At 42.2% G+C, this 23819-nt stretch overlaps 1 protein-coding gene across 1 annotated transcript; it reads right to left on the bottom strand.

Moving 5' to 3' along the window:
* Positions 1–23543, bottom strand: STMND1 (stathmin domain containing 1). The gene is made up of 5 exons (XM_028107368.1): positions 23463–23543; positions 13797–13977; positions 8847–8995; positions 906–1031; positions 1–276 (listed from the first exon to the last, which is right to left on the bottom strand). Exons 1-5 carry the CDS (start codon positions 23541–23543, stop codon positions 1–3), a joined length of 813 nt encoding a protein of 270 aa, XP_027963169.1.
* Between the last annotated feature and the right edge of the window lie 276 nt (positions 23544–23819).

The raw sequence follows: 23819 nt of genomic DNA, 5'->3' as shown, positions 1-23819 counted from the left end.
TTATTCAAATGCATCATCCGCTTGGTTGTAGGACCGGTCTGACTCCACCACCCCAAGTCCTTCGTAACTGAAGTTTCTTTCACTAGAGGTTGCACCGTTCTTCTTCCTCTTCAGAGGCTTTGCTCCCTGCAGGTGGGCCGGCTCAAACTCAGCAGAGGTCACTGCGTCGAGTCCTTTGGCAGAGGGAACCTCAGCCCCAACCGGTTCCGCTGCCTCTGGATGATTGGCCAAAAGTCGGTGGCTCCTCAGCCTTTTCCTTATGTCTTCTTCTTTAGTCTGAAAAGCAGTATGAAAGAAGAAAAATGAGCCCAGATAACTTGATCATGCCTGTGCCTGAAATGAACCCATATGGCTTGTCCGTTTCATCATTCAGTCACTTCACACACACAGGGTGAGGCACTGCTGTGGAGGACAGACACACTCCCTCCCCTCCTGGAGCTTCCGGGTGGCCCTTGCTCTCCGAGCGGCCAGGTAAGAGGATGGAGACAGAGGTCGGCAGCCCACAGCTGTGCAGGCTGCTTCCGGCAGGATGGGGGGCAGAGGGTGATGGGGACCAGGTGTCCTCTGATGGTTTGCCCGCCTCCCCTCATCTTCCATCCTCCCCCACAATGCCCCCTCCCATCCCTGCACCAACTGAAGCTTTTCTTCTTCCCTATGAGGAAGACTCCATTCTCAGAAGGGAATACTGCTTCCTGAGCCTACATGGATGAAACCAGCATTCAGCCAGCTTCAAGATGTTGCTTTACCCCTGCACCGCACAAAGAGAATTCAAGGAAAATTACACATACAGCACAGGAAGCATACAGGTTACTCAAACACTTGATCCCAATCTCAAAGCAGCTGATAGGAAAGGCCTATGTGAGTGCATTTCAGCAGGCAACCTGCTCAGGCGAGACTTCGGGTACCTTCCTGCACCTCTCCACCTCCTGCATCTTCTCTTCCAGGTCGTTCACTGTGAATGCTTTTGCTTCCATTTTGAGCTTAAGCTTTTTCAGCCTGGCTGGTGGCTTTCTCAGCGGAGTCGTGTTTACCTGGAGGAAGACAGTTTTCAAAAGGGAGAAATAAATGTTGTTCAGGCTGAGGAGAGATCCTGGAGAGGCAGAATACACACAGTGTAAAATGTCAGTCCTAAAAATCTACACAGGTATTTTGGCAGAGTTAAAAACCACCATGTGAATGCTGGGAACAACAGAACTAATTCCTCAAAATAAATAAATAAATAAAACTAATAAGTCTTCGAGATGCCTAGAAAAAACAAAACAAAACAAAAACAGGCTCTTCCTGAAACCCATGAAAGAATGTAAATATGTTCTGGAGCCGGAAGAGGATTCAGGAGAAGAACACATTCTGGAGAATTCTGGAGAACAAGCACAAGGCAGAGAAACGTAGCAGATGAGTGATGAACGTGTAGTTCAAGGTAAGAAGTTAAATCTGGTAATTTTGTAATATCCCACAGGCTACAAAGACCTTTCATTTAGGATCGAGGTTGGGTTTTAGTACTCTGGGTCTCAAAAAGGAGAGAATTAACAATTACCTGAGCAGCGACCCTGCTGCGTCAGGACTTTGAGAATTTTTCATGACATTAGGAAAAATCCCCGACTATTACCCTTTCTGTAGTTCAAAGCAGAGATAATGACTTTCTGATTACAATTTCTAGTTATAAAAAAGTAAAATTGTTGTAAAGGGTTTATAAAGAAAGTTTTAATGTACATGTTTTTTCTTTTTAAAAATTAATTTTTTAAATTACTTTTTTAAAGATTTTATTTATTTATTTGAGGGAGAGAGAGAGAGCACGAGCAGGGGCAGGGGCAGAGGGAGAGGCAGAAGCAGAGTCCTGCTGTGCAGAGAGCCCGATGCAGGGCTGGGTCCCAGGACCCTGAGATCGTGACCTGAGCTGAAAGCAGATGCTTAACTAACTGAGCTACCCAGGTGCCCCTAGAAATTAATTTTTCATAACATACATTCGTCATGAAAAAGTAAAGCAATACATAAATAGTTTCCTAGGCTTCGGTTTAACCACCTGGCCCCCAGTCCTATTCATCAGCATGAACTAGAGTTTGGTATGTGTCTTTCCAGAATTCTCTATGCACATATATTTATATACGTATGTATGTGATGTACCTCTGTAATGTTAAGCCAAACAAATGGGATTATACCCTCACCAGGCTCTGCAATTTGCCTTTTTCACTTAATTTACTACGATTGTCCTTCTAGGTCAGAATATATAGATTTATGACAACCAGGGAAGGTCCCAGTGAACTCTGGGGTTTCATTATAAATAAACTGATTGTTCTAGGTAATTTCTCTAAAGACTTTTAAAGACAAAGGAACTATTGATACCCATTGTAATATCTAAAAGACTGCTTCTTTATATTATAAGACTGCCCATACTGAAAATAACATCCACAGAGAGGAGGTCCAGCTCAATAGAAAAAGATACCAAACCAAGACTCAGACAGACCTAGGTTTGAGCCCTGGCTTGGCCATGGTGTGTCTTGGCCTGAGTTCTTAAGCTCTGTAAGCCTTGCTTTTGTCATTTTAAAATGACATTTTAGGGGCACCTGGGTGGCTCAGTCGTTAAGCGTCTGCCTTCGGCTCAGGTCATGGTCCCGGGGTCCTGGGATCGAGCCCCGCATCGGGCTCTCTGCTCGGCGGGAAGCCTGCTTCTCCCTCTCCCACTCCCCCTGCTTGTGTTCCCTCTCTCGCTGTGTCTCCCTCTGTCAAATAAATGAATAAAATCTTAAAAAAAAAAGACATTTTAATAATACTTATCTCACAGGATTTTCTTTCTTAAGGAAGTATCAGTAATCACTCAGGAAATGGTCATTACGTTTCATTCAGTGAAAGCAATGCCTTTTTAAATGAAGTTTTAAATTTTAATTCCAGTATAGTTAACATCCAGTGTAATATTAGTTTCAGGTGTAAAATGGAGTGATTCAGCACTTCCATACATCACCCAGGGCTCATCACAAGTGCCCTCCTTAATGCCCCGCTCCCGTTTCCCCATCCCCCTCCCTCGCCCACTTCCCCTCTAATAACTATCAGTTTGATCTCTATAGTTAAGAGTGTTTCTTGGCTTGTTGCTCTCTCTTTTTTTCCCCTTTGTTCATTTGTTTTGTTTCTTAAGCTCTACATATGAGTGAAATCATATGGTGTTTGTCTTTCTCGGACTTGACTTATTTCACTTAGTATAATACTCTCTAGCTCCATCCGTGTTGTTGCAAATGGCAAGATTTCATTCTTTTTTTCACTTTCACTCATATATATGTGTGTGTATATATATATATATATCACATCTTCTTTATCCATGCATCAGTGAATGGACACTTGGGCCGTTTCCATAGTTTGGCTATTGTAAATAATGCTGCTATAAACATAGGGGTGCATGTATCCTTCTGAATTAGTGTTTTTGTGTTTTTTGAGTAAATACCCAGTAGTACGATTACTGGATCATAGGAAGGTTCTATTTTTAACTTTTTGAAGAACCTCCATACTGTTGTCCACACTGGCTGCACCAGTTTGCATTCCCACCAACAGTGCATTAGGGTTCCTTTTTCTCCACATCCTCGCCAACACCTGTTGTTTCTTGTGTTGTTGATTTTAGCCATTCTGACAGGTGTAAGGTGATATCTCATTGTAGTTTTGATTTGCATTTCTCTGATGATGGGTGATGTTGAGTCTCTTTCCCTGTGTCTCTTGGCCATCTGGATGTCTTCTTCGGAGAGATGTCTGCTCATGTCTTCAAGCGGTGGCTTTTTTCAACACAGAATCATCACCAAGTTACAGTGTTTGTCTTGAAGGGCAGGAATGGGAACCCAAATCACAGGGGCCAGCAGGAGTCCTGGGCTTTAAACCTGGGTTGACCACTAATACCCATGGTGTCACCTGAGACAAGGCACCGCTTCTGTTTGGACTCTGTTTTCTCTCATGGAAAAATAGTGAGGAGGCTGAGGACCACTAGGGTTCCTTCCAGCTTTAAGAACCATGATTCTCGGAAAGCCTTTTAGAGGGAAACATTTGTTGAAGTTCTGGCTCAGTTACAGCCATCAGACAGTTTTATGTGGTGAGAAGTTTTTCACTACATGAAAACCGTGGGATGTTTGTCAAAGCAAGCTCCCCTCCCCCATCACTGTATTATTTTTATGACAATCGGCTCTCAGGCTCTCTGCTGGCAAAAGCTATTTGCTGCAAAGAGGGATGTTCTTGCTGTAGTGGTTCAGCTAAAGATACTGTGAAATTAGTACGAAAACAGTTTTTTTGAGAAGTTCACTCATGGAGGGCTAAAAGAACATGAAATGGTAATCCCAGATTCAATGAAGAAAGACTCTGTGAGGCTTTCCACAGGAGTCTGCATCTTGACTAAAGGAGTAGATGAGTAGTTCTGAGAGACATGGGATTTCGGGTCTCGGTGGACTCTTCCTGTGGCTTCATCCCAGATGACACCTACAAAATCAAGTACTTCCTCCTGCTTCCGGAAGTGAATCCTCCCTGTGCAGCCCTCTTCCTTTCCTTGAAAGACCCGAGGGAAAATATCTGTATTCTTTCCCACTGGATTTTCCGAAGTCAAGATTTACCAACTGTCGGCACTTGAAAATAACAATGATAATACTACACTCAGAGAGGTGCTACTCATAGAAACTCAAAAAAAAAAAAAAATCCACTCTAAAAACCTATGGAAGTTGCTAGTTCAATGATTGTCTTTAAGAATACCAGCAGAGGACTGCTATGGCCAAAGATGCTGTGATAAGGTTTGGATCATGTTTCCAGCCATCCTTGCTTGTATATATTCCTTTTGCAGCCACTGTGGATTCCTCAGAGCTTCCCTAATTAACTGTTGACCCACAGATGAACTACCTTGGCTAAGTTCCCTCACTAGCGTCTTGTGCACAGAATGGGTCCAAGCTTCCTGCCATTCCTGCGCCATCCCTTGAGACCACCCAGCAAGGCCACAGCGTCAGCTGACATTAGTCTTACTCAGTCCACGTCCCACCTCCTTAAGAAACTCCTCATGAAGTTCAACAATGTTAGAGACTCTGGTGCAAGATGAACCAACTCCCTCACTCTACTGGAGGTTACCACTTGGCCAGAGACAGAAGGAGTCAATAGAGAAATCGGAGTCTTGTGTTTGGAGGCCCTGGGTGGGTTTAGAGACGGGAGAAAAAGGAGTTAAGGAGAAAAGACACTTCAAGTGGATAATACCAACGTGGATAAATGAGAGCCGATTACAACTCTTGTAGGGATCTATACCCATCCAGACACATAGTTTCATGTGTATATAAAGTATATACACGTTTATAATACAGCCACTTAAGTCTCTTTAGAATGTTTTAAAGTATACTGAAAGATTCACTTGGTCTGATATTTAGCTTAATATTATATTCCTTACATATCATTATAATTCCTTCTGAGTGAGGGTATATTCTATTAGTATGAATCTGCTTGAAAGCATGTTATCTGGGGTGGGCGGGGCACTATGGAATTGCTGTAGTATTTGCCAACAAGCAAATGATAAAAATTAAGAAAAAAAAGTTGACTGGGAGCCTGTGGGGGACATCTACTGCCATGGAACTCCAGGGAGAGATTGGCCCATGGCGGGGGGGCTGTCCCCTGATTCAGCAGATGAGCAGAGGACCCTCACTTTACAGAATCTTTTCGTATATTTCCCTCTACATGAGAACCAAATTGCAGAAGTGGACAGATCTGTCTAACACTCCCTTATATTTACACTCTTGGTCTACATAAGAAGTCTTTTTAAAGTAGTCTCCATTTATTATTCCATTCCCCCCCAATATTTGATTTAAAAGATTTTTTTGATATCAGTGAAGAAATTGTGTTACATGTCTAGTTGGCTTCATCCCATTGTAGGAACTGCTGACATTAACATCCCTTTTGGTTTGTTTATTTTTAGCCAATTTTATCATCTGTTCTTTTTTTCCTCAAAACATATTATTAAATATTGGATAGTTAAGAGCATGAGCCAATTAACTATCCAATTAAGTATGATAGTATAAATAAAAGTATGATCCAGTTAACTATTATTAAATATTGGATAGTTAAAAGTATGAACTGTCTAATAATATTTCTGTTCTTAGTATGGTTCCCCTTTCAGTATTCACTCATCTTTTTACATTGGCCTTCTAACTTTTCCTAAAATATGTCTGATATATATATGTTCTCACTACACCTGAATTGAGAGACTTTACCTGGGACACTGAGCAATTATATCTCTCCTTCATTTCCATATGTTCCTGGGTATATCCTTAGTCCTCTACCTGAAAGTGCGTTATAGCATTATAATATTAATTATATAATTATATATAACATATAATAAACATATATAATTACTATAACATTGTAATATTAACATTATATATTTATTATATTATTATGTTAATATATATAGCATTATAATAACATTTTCAGGAACAATTTAGAATTTTTTTTCATAGTGAATGGTCAATTTCTTTTTTTTTTTTTGAGATTTTTATTTATTTATTTGAGAGAGAGAGCATGAGCAGGGGGAGTGGCGGGCAGAGGGCGAGGGAGAAGCAGACTCCCCGCTGAGCAGGGAGCCCGATGTGGGGCTCGATCCCAGGATCCTGGGATCATGACCTGAGCTGAAGGCAGACACTTAATGGACGGAGCCACCCGGGCGCCCCGGGAATTCAATTTCAAAAGATTTAACCCTTTGCAGCTTTATGATGAATTTGAGGATTTTGTGTCCACGTTGGTAGAAACCTCAGGGCAATGGTTGGTTCTCAGCCTGAGCTGCCCACCGGAATCACCTGGGAACTCTATAGCCAGGGCTCACCCCCCAGTCACTGGTCCCAGGTGGGACCTGGGCACTGGGGTTTTTTTAACGCTTCCTAGGTGATTTGAATGTGCAGCCAGGTGAAGGACCACGGCCCTAGGCGATCAAACACACAGCTGTGTTGTTGCAAGTCTGGATTATGCTGGAACATCATAGCCCAATTGCAAAGCAAAAAGCAAAAGAAACGAAATGTGTTATTCTTGCCTACCTCTGTGGTCCTGTCATCTTTAAGATCTTTTTGAGAACCCTCCAGCTAGGCTCCTGACAACAACTCCATTTCTATATAAAATGAACCCAGTGTTTCTCTTGGGCTCACCTAATGATGTTATTGAAGGTCAAGCCCATGGTTTTCATTTTTCAATAGATCTATTTCTTTCATGCTGTAGTTTAGATTAATTAACTATGCTGGTGCCCTTGTAAAGATGCAGTCTGAACTCATTCATCTCTGGCATTTGAAACACTGACAAATGTTTTAACGCTGCTCCCACTGCTGTTAGCATCAGGGTTCTCACAGCATTTCCCTAAAGAAGGCATCGCTTTGCTACTGAAAGTTTTCACCATCCATCCTCCTCCAGTTTGCTCTCCTGTCTTTTTCCTTTTGACACACCTTCCCTTTTCTGACCCCCAGAGACTCCCCAACAGCTAGAAAAGAATCCCTCCCCTCCTTCTCCATGTTAAAGACCCATCTTCTAGTACTTTCAAATAAGATACGGTATTCTGAAGTGCCGTGTATCACAATAGCGTCGCCCAGATGTAAACTGTCATTATACTGGCATTATCTTTTCCATTATATCATCGATTTTTACCATCCCCTGACCCCTACACCCTCTTATTACTGGCAGCCCGATAATACCATTCATGAGGATTTGCAATCTCCTCTCTTTGCCCCAAATACCTTCTGCAGGACGTGTATTTTCCTTCTTCAAAAGAAAATGCCACTTTGGCTTTTATTCATGAGTTCTCAGCATTTCCTACACGCAGGGAAGGAAATTATCTTTATTCAAACACTTAAGTGACTTGGTCGAGGTGGCAAACTTAATTTAAATAATGCATCTTTTTTATTCCCAGTTAGTTGTTTTCCCTACAAGACAGGGATGGGCAACCATAGAGGAGACTTTGATGTTCCTTCTGGTCCCTATTTCCATCATTTCTGTGTCTTTCTTTTTTTTCTTACTCATTTCTCCTTAGGCTTCTTTTCTCTGTTAATTCTTCTTTCCATCTTCTTTAGGATGATGGGGGTTGCCTGGGCGCTTTGGTCAACAAACAAACAAAGGAGAAAACAGACCAAAACAACACCTGCTATCCTCTTCCTGGGCTTAGAACTTATTAAAAAATTAAGGAGTCAAGACTTGGCCCACAACCAGTTAAAATCAAAGTAAAAATACTGCCCACACTAAGGAAAAACAATGATCAGTTAGTCAAGATGAATCAACAAAGAAAAAAAATTAAAGTATGAGGATTTTTATCATTGTATTCATTTCCTCATGTTTGACCTTAGGGTGTATATAAGCATATCTGTTACAGCTTTGGTATTTAGGTGTATTTTCCTATTACAGAAATCGAAGTTCAGTTTTATAGTCATAATACCTAGTACACAGGTAATGCTTAATAAAAATTGTTCAAAGAATGAAGGCAGGTTATTCAATGGGACTTACTATCTCTCAAATTCAGTAAAACCCAAGATGTTTTATTGGCTTCATTAATCGTTGAAGATTAGAGCAATTTCTGGGGTGCCTGGCTGGCTCAGTCGGTGGACCATGCGGCTCTTGGTCTCGGGGTCGTGAGTTCAAGCCTCACAATCGGGTTAGAGGTTGCTTAAATAAATAAGTTTGAAAAAAGGATTAGGGCACTTCCTGAATCTGTAGAGAAGGGTGATGTGTAGACAGGAGAGAGAATTTATGGGCGAAAAAACTGGCTTAGCTAAATGCTACAATCTGCATGGTGACTTGAAGAGTTTGCAGACTGTTACTTGTTACCGATCCTATTCTATTGCTATTTTTAACTATAAGCTAATGTTAATTATGGAATTACTTGCCATGACATCATAAGATTCTCCATTTCCAAATACTTTGCTGTGGCTTTGTATTATTCCTTGAACAATTAATTCCTCCAGAATGTCTGATGACTTTTGTCTCTCTTGGCTCTCTAGGGGTTGGGGTTTACGGATTAATCCGGTCACTAGGTCTAAAGGGAAAGAAAGAAGGAATAGAAATGTAAGCATGAACACTTTATCAATCAGATGCTAAATGGATGCCTTATAAATCACGTTACTTAACTAAATCTTAGTCTCAACACTTTTACCTATGTATCTGTTTCTATTATAAATCTTTGAATGGTTTGAAGTTCAAATTCTTAATGTTCTTACAGAGGATACACATCAGCATAATATACCGTTTATTTAGCAGACCCCATGTTAACATAAAAAAAAGTCTTTCATGTGCTGCTATGCACTACTTTTTTGTTGTAACAACACTTACACACTTGAGTATGACTACATGGGTTCTCTACGCTAATTATGAAGCTAAAACACAGCTAGGAAGGAGATATTCTTCCAGTGACTCTTCTGAGTTGCAGTTTGGTTTCTATGCTTTGTATACAAAGCATAAACAGTGGGATGTTGCCAAGAGACTTCTAGTTCTGCAACCTTGAGTTTACAATGACGTTATCTGCTAAATCTATGTAAGTAAGAGTATGCCTTTTTGAAAAGAGTCTTTGAACCAAATCACAATTGAAGTCAAGTGATATCAGCTACATTTCTATTACTGTTTCTAAAAATGCACTGAAACAGTTTCTTGGGGAGCCTTTATAAACTGCACTAATGAGAGACCCCCCCATTAGAAATCACCCACTTCTACAAATAAACAAGCAAGCATCTGTTTTTACAGACTCACATTATAAAATAAAGGTGCAATGAGGAGTCCTCAGAAGTGGGCTATCTTCTGTTTTGTAATCATCGGGAAGTCCTGATAGTAACCAGATTCATTCCATCTAGTGGACAGAGTCTTTTTATGAAACTTTCTAACCTCACTGGTTAACAAAGACAGTTTTCATGAATTTGTAGTGGGAAGATAAAAAAAAAAAGAAAACGCACCCACACACCCACCCACCCACTAGCCAGATGTTTCTCACTTCAGAATATTCACCTTGTTGTTACAAGAGACTTCTTTATTGACCACGGCAAGTAACTTCAACAAATTGCCAATAATCTCATTTCTCGTCCAGTGCTGGGTCTTCTACCCTTGAAATAGACTCAATTTTCACTTTAAAGAGCTATGTACAGATTTTGGTAGAGTGGTAAAACATGTCTTTCAAGTCGGTAAACTAGTAAACTAAAGCTTGAAACAATAGAGAAAAATTCAATAAAAAGTTAGAGGTAAATCCTCTTCAAAGAATTAGGAGGATTTTTTTTTTCTTTTAGAAGGTGGGCTTATCTGGAAGGGTCAAAGTAATAGTTATTACTTACTGAGCACTTAGGTGCCTGGCACCATATTAGGTACTTTACATACTTTGTAACATTGTGAATTCTGTGACAGAGTTACCATTATCCCTATTGTATAAATAAACTATATGAGAGAGGCGAATTAACTTGCTTAAGGTGACACGGGTAAGAAGAGAATCAACTAGGATTGGAATCCAAGAATGTCTGACTTTAATACCCATGTTCTCTGCCACCTCCTTCCCCAAGGTCATGGAAAGAGCTACACTGCATGGTCCATTTCCCCTCTCAGGATGCTTCTATTCTTTTTTTTCTTTTTTAAGATTTTATTTATTTATCTGTCAGAGAGAGAGAGAGAGAGAGAGAAGACAAACAGGGGGGGCAGCAGAGGGATAAGGAGAAGCAGACTCCCCACTGAGCAAGGAGCCCGATGCAGGACTCGATCCCAAGACCCTGGGATCATGACCTGAGCAGAAGGCAGACACTTAAACTAACTGAGCCACCCAGGCGTCCCATCAGGATGCTTCTAAAAAGAATGCCATAGTCGACAACTATCACTAACGTAATAAAATTATTAAAATGATTATGAAATAAAAACAACCATCTCGATCAATTATTTTTCTGAGTCTACCAAAATACTGGCTTGACATTGATGGGGGTCAGCCTACAAAGAAACCCCTCCACTATGATGGTCTTGCAACTAATCCTTGTGATATGTCGGGATGCTGAAGATGATTGGGGGAATGTGGGAAAGTGACATGATGTTTCTTTCTGATTATGAAAGTAATACATGGTTATCAGAGTAAACTTGGAAAGTATAGAAAAAAAGAAAAATGCCCATCCTCTTACCATTCAGAGATTACCACTGTTGCTATATCAAATTCAAATTTTATTTTTACAAATTCGACCTCATACTGAACGTACAGTTCTGTTTCCTATGCACTTAACATATAGATTAGCGTTTTCTCACAAGGCTAGAAATTCTTCATAAGCGTAAAAAGTGAAGTCGTAGAAGAAAACGTAGATGAATTCATCTTTAACTCTGGCGTAGGGAAAGGCTCTCTAACTATGACTCAAATTCCAGATTCAGTAAAAAAAAAGATTGATAAATTTTACATTAAAAAATGTTTGCGGGGCGCCTGGGTGGCTCAGTCGTTAAGCGTCTGCCTGTGGCTCAGGTCATGATCCCGGGGTCCTGGGATCGAGCCCCGCATCGGGCTCCCTGCTCCGCGGGAAGCCTGCTTCTCCCTCTTCCACTCCCCCTGCTTGTGTTCCCTCTCTCACTGTCTCTCTCTGTCAAATAAATAAATAAAATCTTTAAAAAAAAGTTTGCAAGGCAAAAAAAAAAAGCAATAAAGGTCAAATATAGATATCGCATACCTCCTGATTTGATGTACTAAACAGGGTATAATATCATTTTTGGTATTTTTGCTAAAAATGGATAACCTGAAGCTAATCATCAGGAAATATCAGAAAGACACAAACTGAGGAAGTTTCTATAAAGTAAATGGCTTATGTCTCCAAACACATCAATTAGATAAAAGACAAAGAAAAGCTGAGGGACTGGCTCCAGATTAAAGGAGAAAAGCACCGCATGATACCTAAGTTAAACATGTGATCCTGGATTAGATCTTGAACGTGACATTTATTTATAAAAGACATTTGTGAGACAATTGATAAAATTTGAATATACAGATGAGATAATGTACTGCATAAGGGGTAATTTGCTGACTGTGATCCTTCTCCTGTGATTATACAAAGAATATCCTTGGTTTAGGAAACACATACTGGTGTACTTAGGAGTAAAGTGTCATTATGTCTGCAATTTGCTCTCAGAAAAACCTACGTGTGTGTGTGTGTGTGTGTGTGTGTGTGTGTGTGTGAGAGAGAGAGAGAGAGAGAGAGAGAGGGAAGGAGGGGGAGAGAGAGGGACCGTGATGCATGTAATTATATCACATTCAAATGTGGTATAATGTTAGAATTTGGGGAATCTGGGGGAAAGAATGCAGGCATACTTTGTTTTTTGCAACTTCCCTTACGTCTGAAATTATTCAAAGTAAGTTTTTTTTTTAAAGGAAAGACTTGGGAAGTGTTAGTGTGAAACTTGAAATTTTTAACAAATACACTCTAAAGATGGGCAGAGCAGGGATGCAGAAAAGAGACAGAGGAGAAACTGGGCAGAGAACAAATATAAAGCGTAGGATACTGGTTCTTATTCATTCTGTGGGAAGGTCTTCCCTGGAAACTAATTTACGCCACATCTTGGGAACACCTACTTTAAAACTCACTGCCTCCCCAGCCTGGTGTCTGTCAGCACTACCCCGCTGGATGGACTGACTGAGGGTTCGCCCGGGTCCCTGTGCACCTGACGGTCTACAGTCTGCTAGCACCATAGACGCTGAGCATCTGTGCCAAGGTCTAGGAGGAATTCCCATCAGTGGAATTATTGAGAAAAAATATACCTGCTGGCCGGACACACAGAGAGAGGAGAGGCCGCCCAGCTGTATCCCCCACCTCCTACCTCACACCAGAACCACGAGGTGAAGGCTAATATGAAATCTACCATTAGTAGAGAGTGCGCCCCCAAAGTCCAAGGAAAAGAATCTCATTTACTAACCCATCTATTTTTTTAAAGATTTTATTTATTTATTTGACAGAGAGAGAGAGAGACAGCGAGAGAGGGAACACAAGCAGGGGGAGTGGGAGAGGAAGCGGGCTTCCCGCGGAGCAGGGAGCCCGACGCGGGGCTCGAGCCCAGGATCCTGAGATCATGACCTGAGCGGAAGGCAGACGCTTAACGACTAACCCAACTATTTTCCAGGTCTGACATGGGCCTACGGAAGAAATGACAGTGGTGAGGAATGACACGAAAGCCTTCCCCTCAAGTAAACCAGAGCATTTTTCCTTGAGTTCTATTGAGTTCACTTTGTTTCAGAGGCTCTTAAATCAACACCGGGGGTGGGGTGGTGGTAACTCAAGTAAAGAAAAACAACCACGGGAAAAATCAAAATAGTTTCTAGGGAGCACACCAGGTCATAATGACTTCTTCTGTGTTTTTGGAAGATGACTATTTTGTATATTTGCTGATCCTTTGGATGGGAGACATGGGGGAAACAGTTTGATGTAGGTTATATTTATTTTTTCAAATGGAGAACTTTCTCTTGGAAAGATGCGAACACAGCGGAAGTTTACAGGAATGTAACCGAAGTCTGTGTGAGTCTTATTCCTAAGGCTTGTTTCCCAACCACCAGGAAGGGCTCTTAGCTTAAAAAAAGAGAGAGAGAGAGAGAGAGAGAAGAAAGAAAGAAAAAAGGAAAAAAAAACAAGACGGTTTTAATTACTTCATCTGCAAGAAGATTAATGGTTAGCATTATTTATTCACATAATGAAGTCCTAAGGCTCCATCCTCATGTCTCAGAGGTAGGGACTTTGCCATTTGGAGCACTGCCTGGTCCACAAAAATGTGATAAAAGGGTTGCTACCATACATTATACAATATGCTTAGAGACACAGTATTTTGTGGAGATTCATATAAATGAGGGCCATTACCTGAATTTATTCTTCTGTTTCTTTCACTAAGAGCTGGGGAACTTTCTGGTATGGTTCCAGGTAAGCTTCCCAATGGAGCCTGGTTTTCCAGGCTGTCGGGGCTGCCCACAGTGTCCTTGGGTAGTGCAGCTTCATTCTGGGGCCTGCTGTCCTCCCTGGAATGAGTCCCACCGACATCAGCCTGTGAAAAGGGAATAGCCCCATGTGAGAGTCAAGATTTCTTAGGAAATGGTTTCTTGGAAGATGGAAACAACATCACAAGGTCTGCTTTGCGAATATTCAGCCAACTGGTACCTGTAGTGGAGGCCAGATAGCCCCAGCTCCCTGGGGATGTTACCTTGCTTGCAGATGTGATTCATTTAAGGGCCCCGAGATGGCTCGATGATCCTGGATTACCCAGGTGTGACCACGAGTGTCCTTATGAGACAGAGACAGGGTGACGCGACTACAGAAGTGGAGAAGGTGATTGATGTGCCACAAAGCAGAGACACACTGAAGATGCTACCAGCAGCAGACAGCGGAAGGGCCACCAGCCGCAGAGCGGGAGGAATTCGGCTCTAGAAGCCAGGACACACAAGGAAGACGATTCCTTCCTCACAGCCGCTGAAAGGAACCAGCCCCGCCAACACCTTGACTTGAGCCCAGTGGAACTGATTTTGGTCTTCAGACCTCCAGAATTGGAAGAGAGTAAAACTGGGTGGCAGTGAGCCACCAAGTGTATGATAATTTGTCATAGCAGCAATAGAAATGGATATAGTATCTACTAGGAATCTATCAGATACAGGCTACTACACTGAGCACCCCTGATGACTCCAAGATGAACACGTTCATCAAGTGTGAAAAGTGAAGATATTGCGGTGTAAAAAAGGTTTGTTTGTTTTTTTTAATGAAAGTGTCTTTATTGTTTTTGCTGATTAAAAAAGTAATACAGACTCATTGTGAAAATAAGTAATACAGAAACTGGTGATGATCAGTTTTATGTGTCAACTAAGCTAGTCTATAGTATTGTTATTCCATCAAATTAGGTGTTTGTTGTCAGAGTATTTGGTAAATGTGGTTATCGTCTACAATCTGTTGACTTTAAGTAAAAGAGAGTATCCTTGATAATCTGGGTGGCCTCATCCAATCAGTTGAAGGCATTAAGAGTAGAATCTTCCCCGAGGAAGAAGGAGTTCATTCTGTGGACTGCATCTTCAATTCCAACCTGTCCTTTCTGACCACTTATGCTTTTGTGTGGATTTTGGACTTGCCTAGCCAGCCCCCATAATTGCATAAGCCAATTCCTTGTAATACATCCATCCATCTGTCCATCCGTCCATCCGTCCATCCACCTATCTATCTATCTATCTATCCAGCCAGCAAATCATAATCCTGGTTCTGTTCTTTTGGTAGAACCTGAATGATACAGAAACACAGTAGAAAGTAAGTAGGTACTATTCCCTAGGCAAAAGCACTATTAACATCTTAGTATATAACTTCCCAGATGTGTTTGTTTAAAGAAATAGAATCTTTAAAAATAAACTGGAATTGGCTAATTAGCACATGAAGATGCTCAATATCATTAGTCATTAAGGAAATGCAAATCAAAACCAGAAGGAGATACCACCTCACATCCACCAGGATTACTACAATGAGAAAACCACATAATAAGTGTGAGCGGGGATGTGGGGATATTGGAGCCTTTGTACAGTGCCGTGAGAATATAAAATGGTGCAGCCACTTTGGAAAACAGTTAGGGTTTCTTAAAAAGTCAAACAGAGGGGCATCTGGGTGGCTCAGGTGTTTAAGCGTCTGCCTTCAGCTCAGGTCATGATCCCAGCGTCCTGGGATCAAGCCCCACATTGGGCTCCCTGCTCAGTAGAGAGTCTGCTTCTCCTTCTCCCTCTGCCGCTCCCCCTGCTGTGCGCTCTCTCTCTGTCTCAAATAAATAAATAAAATCTTAAAAGAAAAAAAAAAAAAAGCCAAACAGAATGTTAGCGTTTGATCCAAAAATTCCACTTCTAGATATATATACCCAAACAAAATGAAAACATATGTCCACACAAAACCTTGCACACAAATGTTCAAAACTAGTATTCATAATATCTAAAAAAGTAGAAACAACCCAAATATCCATCAACTGATGAATGGATAAATATAATGTGGTCTATCCAGACCAAAGAATATTATATGGCAATAAACAGAAATAAAATATTGAAGTATGCTGTTACATAGGTGACATTTGAAACCATTAATGCTGAATGAAGGAAGCCAGACGCAAGGATGGGTCCACTTACCGAATATTTGGAATAGGCAAATTAATAGAAGCAGAGTATAGATTTAGTGGTTGCTTGGGAAGTGGAGGTTGGCCGCTAATGGATAGAGGTTTCTTTTGTGGGGAAGATAAAAATGCTCTAAAATTAGATTGTGGTGATGACTGTGGATTGTGCATTTTAAATGGGCGAGTTGTATGATATGTGGATTATATTTTAATAAAGCTATTTGTGAATAAATCAGGTCATATATTAAATGGTATTGTATTATTTTTTAAAAGATTTTATTTATTTATTTATTTGAGAGAGAGAGAATGAGAGAGAGAGAGAGAGAGAGCACATGAGAGGGGGGAGGGTCAGAGGGAGAAGCAGACTCCTTGCTGAGCAGGGAGCCCAATGCAGGACTCATCCCGGGACTCCAGGATCATGACCTGAGCCGAAGGCAGTCGCTTAACCAACTGAGCCACCCAGGCGCCCACAAATGGTATTGTATTATATTTCTGTAACCTGTTTTTTCATTAACAATATATCAGAGACATTTGCTTCCATCAGTGTATATAGTGTATATAGGGGTATATAGGTCAGTGTATATAGGTTTATGTCATTCTACTTAATGGTGGGGAGTAGTCATTTAGTTGATGACTGTAGTGTGGTCTATTATGTAATATACCACAACTTGTTTAACCAATTCCTACTGATGGCCATTTAGTTGTTTCTACCTGTGTTTATATATGTGTTTCTATATATATTTTCAATATAATGAACAGTGCTGGCATAATACCTGTGCATAAACATCAGTGTGAACTCACCCAATCATTCCATGAGAATAAATCCCTAGATATGGACATGCTGGATCAAAGATGTACACATCTTATATGAATACAGGTTTCTAGAGGGTCCTCCCTAAATCCTGCACTGGCGTACACCACCACCTTTCCCTTTTAAGAATATCAATTTCTCCATACTACAATTCCGTTGCTTGCAAATAGGTCAAAACTCTGTAAAAAAAGGGCCCATATATGATTTAGTTTCACGGGGACTGCAGAATGCTGGTCTGCATCAAATCTTTCAGAGTCCCACAACAAGAGAAGAAAAGTAAGACAAAAATGTAGTGAGTTTTTCAAAAAGCTAAATTAATTCAATTTAAAGAACTGTCATTTATTTGGAAAGGCAGCCGCATGTTCTAAATATTGGTATGTTCAGGAACACTTTTCTCCAGTGCCTTCTAACTCCCCTGCCCGCTCCCTCTCAGCGCTGGCTCTTCTTTTCTTGCTTGGGTTGATTGGCCAAACTCTTCTGCATCTAAGACACACATACCAGAGGGAGCCTCTTCAGTGTCCCCAGGAGACCTAAGAACATAATCACCTTCTATGAGTATTGTCCTCTGGGTCTTCTTCTCATGTCTATTGATTTCACGTTGTTGGCCCAAGGGGTGCTCTTCCTCTCCCCTGTGTATTCGAAGGGCCCCAGGATCCTACCTCCAAACCCCACTATTTCCAGCAATGCCCTGGTACCCTAGTACCACGTTGTATCTTGCTGGGGCAGCAGAAGGTGTTGAAGAAGAGAAGATGCTTGAATTGGGTCTTGATGATTGAGTTTCCAAGAAGAAAAGTGGGCAAGAAGAAAGGGTCCTTCTAGACAAGAGTCTAAGCACACACAAAGACAGGGTATGAAACAATATTGTAAGCGTCTGAACTTGAATTTTTCCAGTGGAGCAGAAACAGATGGAGGTATAGAGGGGTAGGTGCTGAGGTGGGAAAGGAAAGTCAAGGAATTTGATTTTATTTTAAATGCAACAGGAATCCTTCGTAGGATTTCTGTATATGGAAGTGAAATAAAATAATCAGGCATGTGTTGTTAGAGAAATCACTGGGATTAGTGCAAACTAAGGGAGCTGAAGGAAGCAAGGAAGAGACAGAGCAGGGTGGCCAGTAACGATGACTGCAATTTTCCAGGTGAGATCTCATTGAACGTAAACTAGGACAGTGGCAGTGAAACTGGGGGAAAGAGATGGGCCCAGAAACATTAGAAAGGAAGACAGCACACTTCTCAGAACTTCCATTTAAAGGAGGGAGGTCTCGGGGCACCTGGGCGGCTCAGTCGTTAAGCGTCTGCCTTCGGCTCAGGTCATGGTCCCAGGGTCCTGGGATCGAGCCCCACATCGGGCTCCCTGCTCAGCGGGAGTCTGCTTCTCCCTCTCCCACTCCTTCTGCTTGTGTTCCTTCTCTGGCTGTGTCTCCCTCTGTCAAATAAATAAATAAAATCTTTTAAAAAATAAATAAATAAAGGAGGGAGGTCTCTCTGGTTTGAAGTTATGACTCCAGGCACTAAACAGAAAGCATTCCCTTTGGGAAAATTGAATAAGAAAAAACAAAACAAAACAAAACAGGACAACAGCATGAAACTCCTGGTACTCTCACCATAAAAATCATACAAATTAAAAAAAAAAAAAAAGCTAAGCACATTTGTTCACTTTCTGGAAGTTCTCCAAAGTGCTTTGAAATCCCTCGGAGGCTAAGTAGAAATCACAGCAGCTAGGTCACGGTGGCTCCAACACCCTCAGGTTCTTGTCATTGAGTTAGGGATTCTCGTATGTTCATAGGGAGACTCACATAGCTCCTCATCACCGGTTTTACATAGCATGATCGCTCTACCTAAATCAACATCACTTTATCGTGCTGAGGGTTAATTAGATCTGTGCTTCAGGACTACAGGGGAAAGTATGAAAAAGTGACGCAACTGAACAAACGAGTAAGCAAAGAAGTAATATACGGAGAAAGCATGAGAACAAATATGTGCTTTTTCTTTCTATCTCCATTTGTCTTTCTTCCTCGACATAGTTACTGCCATGTAGTCCCTGTATGGTAAGCCGACCAGGAAAAGTCTTTATAGATATTACATATTATTATTTATTATGTAATAATCCTATTATATCAGACAGGGTCTCTCTCACATGCACACACACTTATGCACACACATATCGCAAATATATATAAATACATATTGTTACATATAACAAAGGAAAAGGAGACTGATATTTTTTCTGGGACTCACAGTTCATGCTGAAGGTAAAGCAAAAGTCGTGTTAGGTATTCTTGCCCCTCTTTCCAAATGAACTATTAAAAAACAATTATCTGCCGTGATGGTGAGACAGGTGATTTTACAACTTCGTTTTGTTTTGCAGACCCTTCGAGTTTTGGACCTAGGAAGGCACTGAGTTAAACACAGGGAGCAGTGTGGCCATCTCACATTTCCCATTGGAGACCCTGAAAAATTTAACCACAACAAACAAAATGCCCATATTGGAGCTGAGAGCAAATTGGAACATTCTCAGCCTCAAAGGTGGCTTTTCACAAAGATATTCTGTCATCTACAAGTCAGAGTATATTGAAGTGCCACAACCCTGCATGATCTCCCAATGGTTTCATCAAAGCCACGAACCCAGGCCTTAGCAAGCATCTTCACCCGTTTATGCTTACTTAGACCCAGTCTGCCTTCAAGCTGTGTTAGTGACCAAAGCTTAAATGGTAGCAGAGGAAACACAATCTTTTGACATAAAATACCATATACCAGCCTTCAGATTCCAGAGCAGAAATGTAAGGTTTTTCTCTTTGGAAAACTAAGTCTGTCTTTCAAATACCTTATCCATGTGCAACACATTCTGGAAATTTTAACCCTATTTCATAATCTAGACTGGAAAATAGACAGAGTTCAAAGACCAGAGATATTACAAAGTAATTATATCTCTGCCCCTCGGGGATATGGCAAAACAGATTTCTTGTTCTTTTTATGCGTGGAGGGTTTTCATTTTCACACCAACGAGAAGTCTATCTGCCGTGGTGCTGGGAGTGAGGGTGGGGAGGTAGGGGGAGATTTTATTTTTTCCTTGAGACGAAGCTGTGGTAGAAGTACAGAATCAATATGTTTCTGTATTTTGTATCAATTCTATTCTATACTTCATTGTCTTAGGGATAAAATCTTATCAATTTTAGACAGAATTGAAAAGCTGAGAATTCTAAGCTAACAGCGATGCAGGAGAATCATCAGCATTCCAAAAAAGATACTACTTTTAACTACAGACAGAGTTGTTTTTGGTGTTTTGTTTGTTTTGGGTCTGGAGGTTGTGTTCTAAATCTTTCAGGAAACACATTTGCCAAACAGTTTGGAGGGAGTCATCTGTCAAGTCTCCCCTGAGCTGAAACCTTAAATCACATTATTGGCAGATGCATTTTAAAAATACGTTTGTCTTGCAGACATATAAGCAAAATGTATTCTTCAAAATTTGATTTTTCTAGTTTACATCTAATGAATGTAAAAACAAATAGCAACCCTCCAAAAACGCTCAGAAATATTATCTTTTAAAAATCTTGACTAGAAGAAGTCACTTAGTCCCTTTTATTCTGATGATAAACAAGACTTTTCTTGTCAAAGATTAGGGAAAACCTGTGAAGCACCCTTAGAGATGGTCTATTCCAATCTAGTCTGTTCCTTTTCATAATAAGCCGTAAACTCGGCGTTCATCCTACAGAAGAACATTTCTCCAACTGAGAAAAGGTTCCCCTGCTTTTCTTATCGTGCATTATTTTATTACCGTGTCTTTTTACCACTTTAGACAAAGGTAAAAGTGAGGAGAAAGTCAGTAGGCAGGTCTTGAGAAGTTCGAGTCAGAATATTTTAAAGTTGTGCCGCTAAGAAACATAAATATTTCACGCAAGCAAGCACGTTCATCTCATTTTAAAGACACCGGTGAACTACTGAACCCTCAGCCTGTGCATTTAGGAAGTTGGCAAAAGCATCACTGCTCTGATAGCTAGAGAGTGTTTAATTAATAGTCATACCTTTGCTGGATCAGATTTCCAAAGTCAAGTGCTTGGGGTGGGGGAGGAGGTATATGCGTGAGAAGGTAATAACTCAGGATTGCACTGGAGGTCATGAAAAGGACAAGCTGGAGCACAGGTCGGGGTGGGCAGGAAGGACCCAGAGAGACCAGTTAGGAGAACTGGACAGGAGTCCAACAGAGACGCAGTGACTTTCACACCCAGGGACTTCAGGGAGAAATACAGAAACCCTCCCAAGCTTGAGGAAGCTTGGCTTAGAGGGACCCAGTGTATCCAACACACAGAGAGGATTGCTTTTTATCACTTCCTCCTGCTCTACCTCCCTCCTGCTCAACAAAATCATTTTCAGTAATAACCGCAAAATGAAACAAAGGATAATGGCCAGATAAGAAACACAGATAGTGAAAATTTACTTCTATGGAAGTCTTATTCGTAATCACGCCAGTAGAGTAAATTAAAAAAAATTTTTTCATACGAAAAGAATAAAAGCACAATGGGTTAATATTTTAAATCACATTAATATATTTTTTTAAAGATTGTATTTATTTATTTGAGAGAGAGAGCGAGCGCATGAGTGGTGGGGAGGGGCCAAGGGAGAGGGAGAAGCAGGCTCCCCGCTGAGCAGGGAACCCATCTTGGGGCTCTATCGCCGGACGCCGAGATCATAACCTGAGCTGAAGGCAGATGCTTAACTGACTGAGCCACCCACATGCCCCACATTAATATAGTTTTTGGAAAAAGGGAGAAAAATGTATTCCTATATATTAATTCAAAGCAGTAATGAGTAATAAAGATGACCAATTGTTTCCAAGAAGCTAATACATCTATGAGGCAGAAGGAGTTTTAAAACAAACATTTACCACGTGAGAAAGGACTGTCACAGCAGTGGCGTTTGGGCTCGGTGCTGGAGGTTAAGTAGGAATTCATCAGGTGAACTGGAAATGGGGGTCTGGGGAGGGCATTCCAGGAAGGGGGAATGGCATGGGGAACAGCATACATGGAGTTGATGAGCAGAGGAAGGGAGCACTGCAGGTTCCTGGGGCAGACCCAGGAGTATGCGGGACTGGACACAACGGCGTCAGGAAGAACGGCGGGACCACATGCAAAGGGTTTTGCACACTCCAAGGATTTTTTTTTTTCTTAGGAAGAAAGGTGGCAGTGTGAGAGGTAGATGGGGTAGGGCGGATGCCAATGGGAGAGGCAGGAAGACCCAGCAAGAGGTAATAGGGCCCTAAACTGGGACAGAGACAATTGGGATAGAAAGCAGGAAACAGGGGCGCCTGGCTGGCTCAGTCGGGTAAGCGTCTGCCTTCGGCTCAGGTCATGATCTTGGGATCCCGGGATCGAGTCCCGCAGGGGGGTCCCTGCTCCTCGGGGAGCCTGCTTCTCCCTCTCCCTCTGCTGCTCCCCCTGCATGTGCTCTCTCTTCCTCTGTCAAGTATAATAAATAAAATCTTTTTAAAAAAAGAAAGCAAGCAGAAAACAGTGTCAAGATGGTGGGTACCAGGTCCTAAGCCCGAGTCTCTGGTTTGTTTTATGATGTGCCCCAAGAGCCTGGCATGTGTGCCACCCACACAGTGATTGCTGGAAGTGGCATCAAATGGACTGGCACATTTCTGAAAAAAAAAAAAAAAAAAAAGGTGTGCTCTTTAGATAGTAGCTCCAAAAATGCCCTTTTGGTAGGGTGACTGTAAATCCTGGTTTTCTGCAGACTGTATGGACTTAAATCAGATTGGGCAAATTTGTTAATAGTGTTCCTTTCCACTTTTAAAAATATCCTGCTTTTGATGATAGATTATATGGTAATATTATCTTTAGGTGACCCCTCTCCAAGGTATAGCCCTGCAGGTTCCCAGTTTCATTTGTGCAATACTGATGGTGGTGAGGATGGGAGGAAATCCTGGACCTCATCCCTCCAGGCCCCACCTTGGAAAAAATTCCCCTTTATATCTCCAGAAAAATTACGGGGTTTGCAACCGAGAGACAGAGAGAGAGAGAGAGAGAGAGAGAGAGAGAGAGCAGAGAGAGTATTGGAATGAAACTCTTGAAAATCAGATTCTATCTCCAGCTCTGCCCCCAAACAAGCTGTGCAGCCTCAGGCAAGACGTCCACCTCTCTGGGCCTCAGGGTCCTCCGGGGATAAGCGAGAGGGCTCAGCCAGACCGATGGCCTCCACGATCTCTTCGAGCTCTAAGTAATTCTCAAAGAGCCCACTTTCCGAAAGCCAATAACGTATAGCAGCTCCCAGGCACTCCCCCCGCCCCCGACCACGAGAATCACCCCCAACCCCAGCTCTGGGCAGAACGCACAGCTCTACCCGCCACTCCTGCCTCTGCCCTGGGGTGTGACCACCTCCGCAAGTTCTTGAAACACAAAAGGCTCTCAAAGCTAGTCCTGTGGCAGGATGAGTCCTGGATTCAACAGCAGTTAAACACGGGGTAAGAGAGCGGCTCCCACCCCGCCGACCCACCCAGGAGGTCTGTGAGCCCCTGCGGACCCAGCTCCAGCCTCCAGTCGCCCCCCAAGCGGGGCAAACGGCTTTGTGCCCGCCTGTTTGTTGTGTTTGCTTGTTTTACCTTAAATCCCTCCTCCCAGCCCTTCCTGGGCGCGGGCACGCGTCTCTGGGCTTCAGCAGCCCGGGAAGGTCCGCAGCCCATGCCGCGCGCCGCGCGCTTCCCCTCGGGTCGGGCTGGCAGTGCGCCCCCGGGGATGCTCCCTGCTGCGCCCCTGCGCCCTGCACCCGCGCTCGGGTCTGGAGGCGCTCGGCAGCTGGGCAGTTGCCGGGAACTGTTGCCACAATAAACCGCATCACGCGGCCTGGGACCTGGGCGGCGGTGGGACGTTTGTAACTGGAAACTGGAAGATCCGAGGCGTCTAAACCACAAGCAGGATGCAAACTGCAGCCCTCTGCAGAGGGAAGCGAGGGATGGGAG

This window comes from Eumetopias jubatus, unplaced genomic scaffold (assembly GCF_037043125.1).
Source record: "Eumetopias jubatus isolate StellerSeaLion01/CBP00866 unplaced genomic scaffold, mEumJub1_p1.0 scaffold_6, whole genome shotgun sequence".
NCBI classification, from domain to species: domain Eukaryota; kingdom Metazoa; phylum Chordata; class Mammalia; order Carnivora; family Otariidae; genus Eumetopias; species Eumetopias jubatus.
Note: the sequence above shows the minus strand (reverse complement) of the source record. Positions and strands in the feature narration are given on the sequence as shown.